The sequence below is a fragment of the Phoxinus phoxinus genome, assembly GCF_949152265.1.
Source record: "Phoxinus phoxinus genome assembly, chromosome: 21".
NCBI lineage: Eukaryota > Metazoa > Chordata > Actinopteri > Cypriniformes > Leuciscidae > Phoxinus > Phoxinus phoxinus.
Genome location: NC_136896.1, coordinates 11,734,090 through 11,747,373, shown reverse-complemented (window position 1 = coordinate 11,747,373; position 13,284 = coordinate 11,734,090). Strand labels below are relative to the sequence as shown.

The 13,284-nt window shown below is 37.0% G+C and overlaps 2 protein-coding genes across 2 annotated transcripts in view; one reads left to right on the top strand and one right to left on the bottom strand.

Annotated features, from left to right (window-relative positions):
• Window positions 1-219: 219 nt before the first annotated feature.
• The window catches only part of myo1d (myosin 1D), an 81,331-nt gene continuing 68,266 nt past the window's right edge, over window positions 220-13,284 (bottom strand). Inside the window, exon 23 of the mRNA XM_079594930.1 lies at window positions 220-2,906. Coding sequence (XP_079451056.1) covers window positions 2,750-2,906 — 157 coding nt within the window. The 3' untranslated portion in view covers window positions 220-2,749. The remainder of the gene's footprint in view (window positions 2,907-13,284) is intronic.
• Window positions 5,005-12,457, top strand: LOC306989874 (uncharacterized protein). Its single transcript, XM_079595936.1, has 7 exons — window positions 5,005-5,241; window positions 8,048-8,133; window positions 8,515-8,723; window positions 9,075-10,075; window positions 10,370-10,439; window positions 10,887-11,061; window positions 11,896-12,457. Exons 3-7 carry the CDS (start codon window positions 8,519-8,521, stop codon window positions 12,056-12,058), a joined length of 1,614 nt encoding a protein of 537 aa, XP_079452062.1. The 5' UTR covers window positions 5,005-5,241; window positions 8,048-8,133; window positions 8,515-8,518; the 3' UTR covers window positions 12,059-12,457.

The following is a 13,284-nucleotide window of genomic DNA, read 5'->3' as shown; positions in this document are numbered from 1 at the left end:
GATCATTCATACAGATGCTAGATGTCCATCATGAACTTAAGCACTATTATTAAAATACCCACGTATGAGAATAAACCGTGTGATTGCTGTAGCCACGCCCACAGCCGAAAAGATTGACAGGTTCAATCGTCGTCATCAACATCCCAGCGGCAAACAGCTGCTCCCCCTGGATTTATAGCCATGTGCGGCAAATCAATGAAATAATGACAATATATCAGTGTGATGGAGCAAAAGCCTCGGAGTAGACACTTCAAGGGCATGTTTATTTTCACGAGCAGATATTTGGTACAGCGTTTATTTGATTAAAAAAACTAACTTATGATAAATCAGTACTAAATATTTCTATGCAATATAATTAGTTTTTAAAGCGTACTTGTTTGGTTTCCATATAATAATATTCATTTCTGTAAATTACTAATGGTTAATTATTGCATTAATATACATATGAAAACAAACTATTTCAAAACAAACACTATAAACTGGATTCCCTTTTTGATTTGGTCCAAGCATTCCAACATTTTAAAATATATTAATTAAATAAGAGAAATATAAAAATTAGGCACATCATTTTGATCAGATCAGGCTAATAGGTAAAATTACAACAAAGAACATAAAAAAAATCTGGGAACTGAAATTATTCGGCACTTGGAATTACTGGGGATCACGAGAAGAAGATTTTTTTTCATTATATATTATAAAATGATCATATATTGTATGTCTATCACTGCCAGAACAAAGCAGACTGCTCTATCCATAAAATGGGCTGGATTGTATGCAAATGAACAATCATTTAACTCCTATTATCAAGGTAAAAGATCATTTACACAAATGTCAGAATGTTTCTATCAGATTTAATGTTTGATTCAAGAAAAATAGACCTTTAAAACTTTTAGAAAATGCTGTTAGTCCATTTATTGTGTTCATCTCCTTGCTTTTAACTATTGAGGTAAGAAACGGGGTTGTCCGACAGTACTGTGTGTTCATGCTTTTACTGACACACTTTACCAATCCAGGCTAATAGTCAAGAGAGTGAACAGGGACTGAGGAAGAGGATGAGAGAGTGTAGAGATAAAGGGACAAAACATAAATATTCCTTCCTATGCAAACGCATTTTAAAGGGAGCACCTGTTTGAAGCAGACATAAGCAGTGAAGCAAAATGGAGATTACGTGATCATCGTTCACATGCGCCCCGGCCGATCACTTGCTCAAAGAGATATTCTATATAGGACGAATCAGTAGTCGTGACTCACACACAACTCGCCATCGAATCCACTTCACCCCATTTTAATCACATGCAGTGCAACATCCCTGACACTACTGATAGAAGCTTAGTGATATTTTTGGCCGCGAGAAACGATCCTAATTAACTGATAAAAAAATAAAAAAGATCTCTAGCTACTAGCCATGAACAAAACAATGAAACAATTATGCAAACACCTGCTTAGAAATGAAGAACAGCAGTCAGTTTTCAGTTTGGCACTTTCTTTGTCAGTTGCGAAAGCTTCAAACTGGGTCAGACATCTTGGGAGTTTCCACTCAGAACTCTGTTGATTTTGTTCTATGAATCAATACTGCTCTCTTTCTCTCTTATTTGAACACATTTATAAGCATAAATGTGCAAGTTCGTAATATAGACACTTGCTGTTTGCGGTGTTATTCCATGTTGACAAGATATTGAACTAAAAATGGAACCTAATTGAACTGGTTGCCTGTTCTTCAAAAATGACGACTTAAGTTTGGAGGATTTTCATTATCGTGTGTTTTTTGGTGACAAATGCATTTTTGGCTCATGTAAAATGGCGACTACTTTGAATTCTGTCTTTGTAAACATTTTTTTAAACAAAAATTTGAATGGCTTTATCAGTACAGAAATGACTTCTTTTTTTGTTGCTATAAACCAGAAAGGGTGAGTGGAGGACTAAAGGGACCACTATTGGCGGGCAGGGTCTATTATTTTATAAAATGGCAATTGAAAATAACAGTCGCCATCACTTCCTGCTATGTGCCGCCCCATCTGATTCTTCTCCAAGATACGTGAAATATGTGAATAAATGACAGTTCTCCGCCTACCTACATTATATATATATATAGTGCATACAGTACATTACATAAGCTATATCATATATGACAGTATCCGTATACAGCGTGTTATAAATGACCAGCTATATGCAGAAAAATAGAATGGTTTAAATTACGAGAGAGTTTAACGCTCCTCTAAGAGCAGTTGATGAGTTTAAGGATATGATCAACACATCCCGCTCAAGAACATCTGATCAAATTCAGCAGCAACCGCCGGACTGCTTATGATATGTGCAATACGTCGAGACACAAGCAGAGATATTCTTCATCCCACATGAAGCAACGATCAAAAACCAACATATTCCCTTTCAAGGAAAAACCTCAAAACACAAGCAAGATACTTTTAAAACCCTTCGTATCCTGTTCCTCATAAATATTAGATTTATGATTACCCATCATTTGGTTGTAATGTTTAATAAATACACAGAGCCGGGTCTAGTAAATCATCCCCGAGGGTCCATCTCACTACCTCCTTGTCATCTTGTAAAGAATCTAAACTGAAGTTTGGAATTTAAGGATTATTTCAATTAAATATTCTGCTTTGCCTATCTTTAGGCAAATTTGGTATGGCTTTATTTCTGAGGTTCAACACAAAAGTTTTGACTAGCACAAAATAGATACCCTGCTGTCAATGTCCTGTTAAAGGGATCGTCTGGGATCCCCGGCCCTCTAGTTGCCTGGCACTGAGAGAACGTATCCTGATCGGCTCTTGGTGAAGTCTGGCTGTGATTGGTTGATCTTGGTTTCCACAATGACAGTGCACTTCCTCCCATTCATACTGCAGTGAATGGGGCTGATGATGTTCACCTGTAGCTTCCTCTTCTCACTAGAAACAGAGAGAGAGAAAGAGAGAGAGAGAGTCATTGAAATATTCCATATGTTCTTGTTTGTGTTTGGGTCCACAGAGCTCTGTGTGCTTGTCTCATCTGGTTGGCTGTTTCTGGGTGGATGGGCATTTTACACCAGACTGTCTCGCTGAGGGGATCAATGAAGCACGAGAGTAATTGGCTGAGAGAGAGAGCGGCTGAGTTTTTAGAGAAGGGTGAATGGAAAAGTAAAAGTTCGACTGTAACACACACACTCTGCATTTGAAGTCAATAGATCTAACCACTAAAAGCTTCGTTACACCTAGAAAACCTATTAGCTCCATTTATATATATAGAGAGAGAGAATTTCCACTCGTCTTCCCACTTGTTTTATTTAAAAAAGCAAAAATCTGGGTTACAGTGAGGCAATTACAATGGAAGTGAAAAAGGCCAATCCGTAAATGTTTAAATACTCACTGTTTCCATAGTATAAACATAAACATTATGTGTGTTAACATGATTTTAGTGGAAACAATAGGTTTTTTTGTGAAAAGTTATATCCAATGTCAACCTAATAAAGACCACAACAATGACAAGAACTATGGATCAAATAATACACGTTTAACATAAGAATTAAAGTACAGTAAATGCTTTTATAAGAATTACAAACTGCAAATTTCTGCTTTTAAATCTTTAAGACATTTACTTTTAGTGTAGGTGTTTAACGGTTTTTTTTGTTGTTGTTGTTTTTTTAAGAAAATTCTAAATAAAATGTCACAAATTCTGTCAAACATTGAGCTTACCAACCAAACCCAGAATATTCCTTAAATAAACTCGCATGAAGAATTATTTAACAATATCTCCCCCAAACTCATTTGTCTGTTTTTGTAAAACACAACTGAAGGTTTTATCTTCATGTTTATTATAGTAGAACCACAACAACTCAATCATCTTCTAAATTAGAAGTCTGATTCAGAAGAGTGACCTTTACCAGGCAGCTTATGTAAGAAATCCTGCAGATGATAAACTCTCCATAAGTTACAGTACCGGCAGGTTGCTCCGCCAGACGTTTCTATGGCAACCCAATGAACCCCATCATGTGGTAGGGCTGCCTCAGTCAACCAGCATCAATCTCTCCTATCATTCACAATCATTTTCAAGGGTGTGAAAACTCTGTATTTACTCATTGTACTAGGTATACAGTACAATCCCTTCAGCTTCCTGTTGAGGCAGGAATGAAAGGTTAGTCGAATTGCTTGGGGTTTAGTTGAGTTTTGATTGTAGCAGCAGGGAACGGCATGAAGACTGTAGATTTCCCCATACTGAGTCTCTCTGTGAGCCGGTATCTCTCACACAGTGCTGGTCGGGCAGACGGCTCTGCATGGCCCACTGGAAAATCAATTCTTTCCAGCCCTCCTCTCCCCTGTGCCTGTGCCCTTCACGCCAACTGACTCACCACCTTTGAGGCCTGCTCTGCTACCCAGAATAGAAGGAGTATTAAGGGAAGGTAAAGGGGGAGGTGAAGTGAGCACTCAGGAGAAGCAGAGGTAACTGGTAAATACAACTCAAGCCCATTTCTCTAGTGCCAGACAGCATCATTACTGTGCCTGTATATATCTCTACACTTTCACACGTTATTCTGGGGTTCTTCAGTTAGGGGAACATTTCAAATGAAAACAACAAAATTACTTTTGACACTAAAATCACACACTGTGTGTGTGTGTGTGTGTGTGTGTGTGTGTGTGTGTGTGTGTGTGTGTGTGTGTGTGTGTGTGTGTGTGTGTGTGTGTGTGTGTGTGCACACGTGTATGTGTGTATTACTCTCAATTGATTAAAAAATATTAACTAATTAATTGCACATTTTTACTGTAATTAATCGCATTAGTTTTTAATATATTTTTTATATTGTAATAATTTCACATTTAATCTTCAAATTAACGTACACTGTAAAAAATTCCTGTTAATTTACATGGAAATTTAACAGCAAATTGCTGTTTCCATGTAATAACAGCATTATGCTTTTTTTTACAATGCATTTTGGGAAGACTTGTTCACTTCAGGGTGGTGGTCGATCAACAACAAGTTGTCACTGTTATTTAACAGCATTATACCCTATTTTCGTCTAATTTGCACAAGGCGACATTTCAATTGGATTTGAATGAGGTAGGTTTGCAACGATTTATTATCTTTAAATGAGTTATTACTTTAAAATATAACATCTTAAACATTTATTGAAGCTTCTGTGATTTAAATCAGATGCCTCAATTAAATTGTGTGTTTGTAGGCAAATAATTGGTCGACCGAGTGAGATTGAGCCCAGACTGCCGTCATACAGCCATTTTATCACACACACAGGTAAGAATCCCTAATTTTCATTCAACCTGCATATTTTACCAACTTTATTCAAGTAATAGATGAATGGGAATGAACGAAATCAATAGTTATTTTTTTTTCATGTGTGGTAAATTAATGTTAACGTGCGCATTCAGTCCATGAGAGACATATAGAGACATAGACAAATGATCTGCCGGTGTAAAGTTAACTTTCCGCTCCGCGCTTATTTTAATCGCCCTGTTATCAAGTGGGCTAACTTACTTATAAAATAACAATATAGAAAGATCCAGTGAATCCGATTAGTGAACGGGTAAGATTTGCACGCACACTCATGCGTTTTAGGCAGCCGTTATACTGTCAAGAATGCAAGTGAATTAAGAAGTTGAGTTTTGAATTATGAGTGTTTATGAAACGGACACATGTGCAAATCTATTTTGTCAGTAAGTGAGGAATGAACAACATTTTAAATTATTGTCTAATTACTGTAAAGGTGCCTATTCAAACCGCTGCTGGCTTTATCGCAGAACAGCATGCACTGCATCTGTTTCAGCCATTTTATAACGTATTTTATTACGCATTTTATAGCCTATATTTCGATGGCTTCGGTAGTTATTAACTAGAGAATTTAGATCTGTTCTTTACAACATGTTTCCTTGTCAGCTCTGCGGGAAAGCATGTGATACCCCTGTGATCTATGTGAAACATATGAAAATACACAGCAATGTCTCAAATATTGTATTTCGTTGCTGCATACCTAACTGTAATAGGAAGTTTAAAAAAAATGCCGGTTTGAAATCTCACTTGTACAGACACCATGCAGGATATAGGGCAGAAACCACAATGTGCACTACACTTTCCTTGGAATGTCATGTTGGTTTGTGTAGGGCCAAAAGTTCTTCTTTACCCGAATTTATTTCTCATGTCAAAATGCACATTAAAGAGGGACGAAAAGTCACATGCCCTTTCAAGCAGTGTGGTAAAACATTTACTGTTAAATCAACATTTACTTCTCATATGTCCAGAAAACATAACAAAAATATAGGAGGCCTAATTGACTCCATTACAGCAAACCCTGAAGCCAGCTGCTCTCAGATTCAAGACATTGATGTTCAGTCTGATTCACAGACTGATGCTGATGAAAATTACGAGGAACCAGATGTTAGTCCTGAAAATGTTGACAACACTTTGTTTTTAAGGAATCTTGCTCTGTTCTATTTGAAATTGCAAGCCAAGCTATTGCTTCCAGCCTCAGTCATTCAGACAATCATTGAAGACATGCAGTCAATACATGAAATCAATCAGTCCCATTTGCTTTTCAGACTTCGGGAAAAGTTAATCTCACTTAATGTTCCAGAAGCAATGATAAAAATGGTACTTGATGATCTTAAAGCTGAAGATCTTTTTACATCCTGTAATAGCCATACATTAAGATCAGATCAGCGAAGAAAAACATTTTTCAAGAAAAGCTTTCATTATGTTGAGCCTGTGCCTATTCGCCTAGGACAGAATGATGCAGGTAAAGAGTGTTTTGTGCAGTATGTACCAGTAAAAAAAACAATTGAATCTCTTCTTCACTGCAAGTCTGTAAGAGAACAGTACAATGATGTGCACAGTCGTGTCCGGTTGAAGGACATTTTAAAGGATGTGTGGGATGGTGAAAACACAACGGCAAACTTGCATCACGCAGATGAATCTGCATTAGGCTTGATCTTATATCAAGATGCTTTTGAGGTTGCGAACCCTCTTGGGTCTGGGAAGAAAAAGCATAAAATTCTAGCTATGTACCTCACATTAGCAGATCTATTTCCTCATAATAGGTCAAGTACTGACCAAATGCAACTAGTGTTTCTCTGCAGGGAACAAGACTTTAAGTACTTTGGTCAAGAATTGGTCATGAGATGCTTAGTCAATGACCTTAAAGACCTTGAGACTACAGGCGTAGATTTTCCAGACGGACTGAATGTTAAAGGAATCTTGCAGGCAATAGCTGGTGACAATTTAGGCTCACATGGCATTGGTGGGTTTCTGGAGAATTTCAGCGGAAGTAGATACTTTTGCAGATATTGCGAAATTGACAAATGTACTTTTCAGGAAAATCCACTTTCCAAAGCCACATTTCGTACAGCGGAGTCTTACAAACATCATGTTGAGAACGTTGATAAGGGTTTGGCCCATAGTGGAGGCATCAAGTTTGACTCTTTGTTCAATGAGCTCTCCTTCTATCATGTCTCTCAGCCAGGGTTGCCCCCGTGCCTTGGACATGATTTGTTTGAAGGTGTCGTGTCGTATGACCTTGCTTTATGTATACAACACCTTGTAAAGGTTGACAGACAGTTTACGTACCTGGAATTGAATCGAAGGATTAGTCAGTTCAAGTTTCTAGGTAATGACAACTGTGACAGACCGTGTGAGATAAACCCAGGAAGTGAGAAGCTAAGTGGGCATGCTGTACAGAACTGGTGTTTTTTGAGGATGCTGCCAATGTTAATTGGTGACAAAATTGAATCACCTGGTGTGAATGAAGTTTGGCAACTAATTTTACTGTTAAGGGAAATTGTTGCACTTGTTTGTGCACCAGCCATTTACAGTGGTCAGATAGGGTATTTGAGAGTTTTGATTGATGAGTACCTCCATTTTAGGAAACACCTGTTTCCCACTTACTCTCTCAGACCTAAACATCATTACCTTAGCCACTACCCAGAGCTCATTATTCATTTTGGACCACTCATCCGTTTGTGGACATTAAGATTCGAAAGTAAGCACATGTATTTCAAACAGTGTGTAAGAAAACTACATAACTTTAAAAATCTGTGCTTTACTCTCTCAGAAAGACATCAGCTTCTGCAGGCGTTTCTTCGTGCTGGTGAGCTCTTCCCTCCTGCTATTGTAGCAGAAAAGGCAACAGAGTTTGTGGTGAGTGACTACAATGATGTCATAAGAAAGTCTGTATCTGGATATGATTTTCAGCCTGAAAATTCTTTGGTTTCTCATGAGGCAACTGTGAAAGGCACAACATACAAAAAAAACATGTATGTTGTCATTCATGAAACTGATGAGGGGCTTATTGTGGGGAGGATTGTGATGACAGTCATGCACAATACTTCAGTGTACTTCATCACAGAACTTTTCCAAACTTACAGTATCCCTGACATGGGTGTTCATTGCTTGACACCAATGAATGGATCCTACTCTTGTGTTAATCACAATGACCTTCTGGATTATTATCCATTGTCAAAGTACACAGTGTTTGACATGTCTGTAATAGTTCTTCATCATTCTTTTGTCTCAATTTAGAGCAATGTCCGCCTTGGTGGGAGAACTGAAGGAAATCATCCTCAGGGCTTTGCCGTCAAATGATGAGAACACCACACAGCTTTTGATTGACAAACTTGTAGGCTCTGGATTGGAATCCAAAGATGATCTTCAGTTTGTTCAACAAGAAGACATCAGTGACATACTACCAACTATAAAACTCAGAAAACTTCTCAATGCTTTTAAAATGGGTAATTATAATCTCACATCTTCATCTATATTTCTATTCATTTTAAAATGGCTGAACATGTAAAAGTGGGTTGTTGAGAGAAGTTAATGGTATTATAATTTTCAATTAATCAGATATGAGCGTTGTTACTCAGTTTCACTTAAACTATTTGTTTGCTTGCTTGCACACTCAACCCAGTAGTAACATGAACAATGTGAATAGTTTTAGATGTAAACAATGTCTACATTTGTTGAAAACCGGCCATTGTTACCGTGTGTGGAATTGTATAAATTTTATTCTGTATATATCAAGTTGTGTTTGTACAGATCATGTAGTTTTTAACTACCTGTTCAATATTTTGTATTGCTCATAGAGTCAGAAACTGTCACTTTGGATCTAACTAGCATGCAGTACACTCCTTCCTTATCAGCTGGGAGCTCCTCACCACAGCCATGCTCTTCTAATATGTCGGTAACTACTGATGGAGAATCAAGCAGTCTTGAAGACAGTCGGCCATCTACATCCCATTTTAGAAAATCGTGGTCAAATACCTTTCAGGTACCATGGCAGCTCATGCCTGCAGAAATTCAGTCTGCTCTCTCTTCTGGGAAGAGACCTTCACCACCAGCAAGACGACAAATGGTCAGGTTGCTTGCAGATGAAATGAGAAAATTTGAGCCAACCCCAACACGTGCACAGTGTATTACTATTTGTAAAGCGATTGTCCATCAATATCCCCAGAGCTTTGCGGATCAACTTCACGATGGCCGAGTTGTAGGGGAAGGTTACAGCTCACTTTTGGCCCAGATCAAGAATAGAATTGATAACCTCAGCCGGACCACTAGCTTCCGACAGCACCGGTCAGCTGGCAGTGGTGTTAAAAGAGGACCCACTGACACATATGGTTGCACACGGTTTCAGCCTGATCTTCCTTTAGATGAGACAGATGTCTCCATTGAGACTAAACGTCAGAAGCTGGAGGATCTATACTGTCATGAAGGTGCAAAGGGAGCGGAGAAAGCAGAGGTAGAAAAACTGATGGAGACAACTTTCTGCCTGCAACGGAGCCAAATAAATAGTGTGCCAGCACCTTCTGTTGCGGAGTTGATGGAAAAGTGGCCATACCTCTTTTTTCAGAAAGGCCTGTTCGCCCATTTTGAGCTTCTCACAGACATTAATGTTCTGCGTGCACTTGAACTTTCTATGGAGGAGTGTGGAAAGAGCATCTTGGAGTTTTTTAAAAGCAAGCCTACCAACTCAGAAGTCAAGTCAATCCTTTCCAAAGATGAACCCATCGATTCATCATACCAAATTGTTCAACTCCTAATGGCTCACTTCATGGAAAAGCAAGATGGACTCATTCTTCAAGAAAATGTAAGTTTATCTTTAGTTCTTACAACAAACACCTGTATAGGAATGGTTCAACCAAACATGATAGTCCTCTCATCATTTACTCCCATCAAAATATCATTTTTTTTTTTGTCATACAAGTTTGAATCAACATAAAGGTGATTGATGAGAATCAAATGATGAGAATGATAATTTTGGATAAACTATTCCTGTTCTGAGTACAAAAAGCCTTTTACCTCTGTATAATATTATCAACGTTATCAGCTAGTATCATATTAAGATTAGTCAGTTGTCTTAAATTGTAATCTTTGACAATAGATGTCTGCCACTCCTGCTGACCTAGAAAAGACGGGTAACCTGCCTGCAAGTCCTCGTTTGATCCTGCTTGGTAAGTATATCATATTAGACATGTCTGCAATTTCTTACACTAAAACAAGGCTCACACACGTTTTACTATTGTGAAAGGATTCACATTTTTGTGCTTCATTCTAGAGTTTACTGTCTTTGAATCTGAATTTGAATTTTAGGACATTTTTATTCATCAAAGCCAAGTTTGAGTCTATACAACACAATCACTACACTATTGTATTATAAACTTTTTCTTCCCTCTCGGAGGCTGACTTAGCATTAAGTTAAAAACAGACTAAAACAACCTTTCTTTTCCTTTTTTTATTTTTATAGAGATATTGTAGGTTTTGTTATCTTGTAAGACATGACATTGTGTGCCTTTTTTCAGGTTATAAAATAATGTACTAATTTCTCACTACCATTTCTAAACCAAACTATCAAGAGATCATAAAATAAACATTAATTTATCCATTCCTTTATGGTCCAGGTGATAATCCGGGGCAATGGATGAAACGGTGGATGATCAGCCTGGAAGGCCGAATAATCTGCGAGGGTGTGCAGCCAACTTTTCTCTCTGGACTTGCTGCATTGTTCTCTTTGTATTACATCTTTAATTTGCAGTACCAAGAGGAAGCAGCATCTACACTAGAATTCCTACAAAGGTAACAAGTTTGGACTTATTTTATTTATTTCTAATTAATATGTTAGTATTAGTATGGTGACAATGGAATCCTCAAGCCATCCTAGGTGTATATCACTTTCTTCTTTGAGCCGAACACAGTCGGAGTTATATAAAATAATATACTGGCTTCCCAGCTTTGCAATGGCATTGAATAATATCCATGTTTATAACTTTTATAAACTATAATCACTGGCTTCCGGAAACAGCCGTACGCGAGTTCATGATAGAGTCGAGTTCCGTCAGAAAAATGACCTCTGACCCGACATATATGAAATCTTATATCAAAGTCCTTTTCTTTCAAAATGTCTTAGACTTCTAAGTCATGACCGGCATTTTGTGTTTTACTCTATCCTCTGCACTTCCGCGTTTGTCTATTCTAACCTAAGCTTTCGCTACGTCTTCGCCATACGTCCTATGTCATGCGTCAGGTCAGAGGTCACCCTTCCGCCAGAACTCAACTCAGTCATGAACACGCATACGACCATGCCAGATGTCAGTGATTATATTTTATAAAGTTAAAAAATACAGATTTATTTCTTACAAAAATGCATGGCTTTTCTTCAGAAGACATTTATTAACCCCACTGGATTCATATCGATTACTTTTATGATTGATTGATGCGTTTATTGGAGCTTCAAAAACTTTACAAATCTGGGAAGGATGTTATGTAATATAACTCTAATTGTGTTTGGCTGGAAGAAGAAAGCCATTTACACTTAGGATGGTTTGAGGGTTATGGGATAAATGATTGTTTTGGGTAAACTATTCCTTTTAAATCATTGTTCACTGAAGATATTCTCCTCTTATTTTTCAGACGTTTTGTTGGAATTAATCCAGAAAAGGGGACCAAGGCTCCAAGAGGAAAAGTGATGTCCAAAAAATCTGGGAAAACCGTGCAGAAGAAGACCATAACCGTCAGTACCAAAGTATCAAATCTTTTAAAAAGACTTATGGACTTTGAGTGGCACTTCATTTAAAATGTAGCTAACACTCCCCACACATGCAGTTTGTTTTCAGAAACATGGTGGCCTGGTGTTATATGTTACTTAGATATTAAAAAGGGCTGGTGTTTTTTAAAGCCTGATTTAAGAGTTTTTTTTATTATTTAATTATTTTAAATAACTACTTTGTTTTAGTGCAACTGTTTTTGGGCTAATGTTTGCTAAAGACTCATTTGAGACTAGATTAGATATTGTGCATTTGTTTGCTTTTTCTGAAAGCCATTTTTGCATTTTGATGGGTGCTTATTTGTATGCACTAAATATTACTTGACTAATTGTATTTTTTTTATTTTCTGTTTTAGTTCACAATAATTGCGCAGAATTTATCTGGTGTTGTATCAGAATAATAAAACTTGAAACTAAAACTAAAAATCCTAACTTGGCTTTATTCCTTTTTTGTAATCCATGACAAAAATAATGTGTAAACTACTGGCAGCTGTGGTTGCCATTATCATACTGTAAAATACGGTGCGTTACTGTTTTTTTAAATTAACAGCTAAATACCGTTTTGACTACAACAGCATATAGCTGTTAAATACCGGGCTGTAAAATTACAGTTTTATACTGTAGTTGTCAAAACGGTATTTAGCTGTTAATTTAAAAAACAGTAATACACCGTATTTTAACAGTATGATAATGGCAACCACAGCTGCCAGTAGTTTACCGTTTTTTTACAGGATTATTTTTTACAGTGTAGCAACAATATAAAGACAGTAGCCTATATTTTAAATATTTGTTTAATGGCATCTTTGTATGAAAGAAAGCATCACCAATACCGCTACTGATGTCTCTATGAAACTGATTTTTTCCCCTCAATTTTAGCCAATAATTATAGTCATTCAGCATTACAGTATAATTGAAAGCTATCATTTTTTAAAACATTTATTAGGCTTTAAATAATATAACAACTTTGAATTTAAGTGAACTTCACATAAATCCATTATAATAAATGCCACATTTACCTGTACCCTTCAATATATATGAGCCAATTTTTTTTTCTACTGGCCAAGTCAGTCTGGTTCAGATTTTTTACTTGCCCTGTCAAAAATGTACAAAAAGTTATTGTTTTCATTGTTTTTGACCCATGTAACCTTGTAAACAGTGCTTTAAGATTTTTAGGTAGGTCTAACAGGTAGGTATATATAGCCAACATAAATTAAAGTTATCAACCACTTCACTGCATAAATTATAAATTAAATATA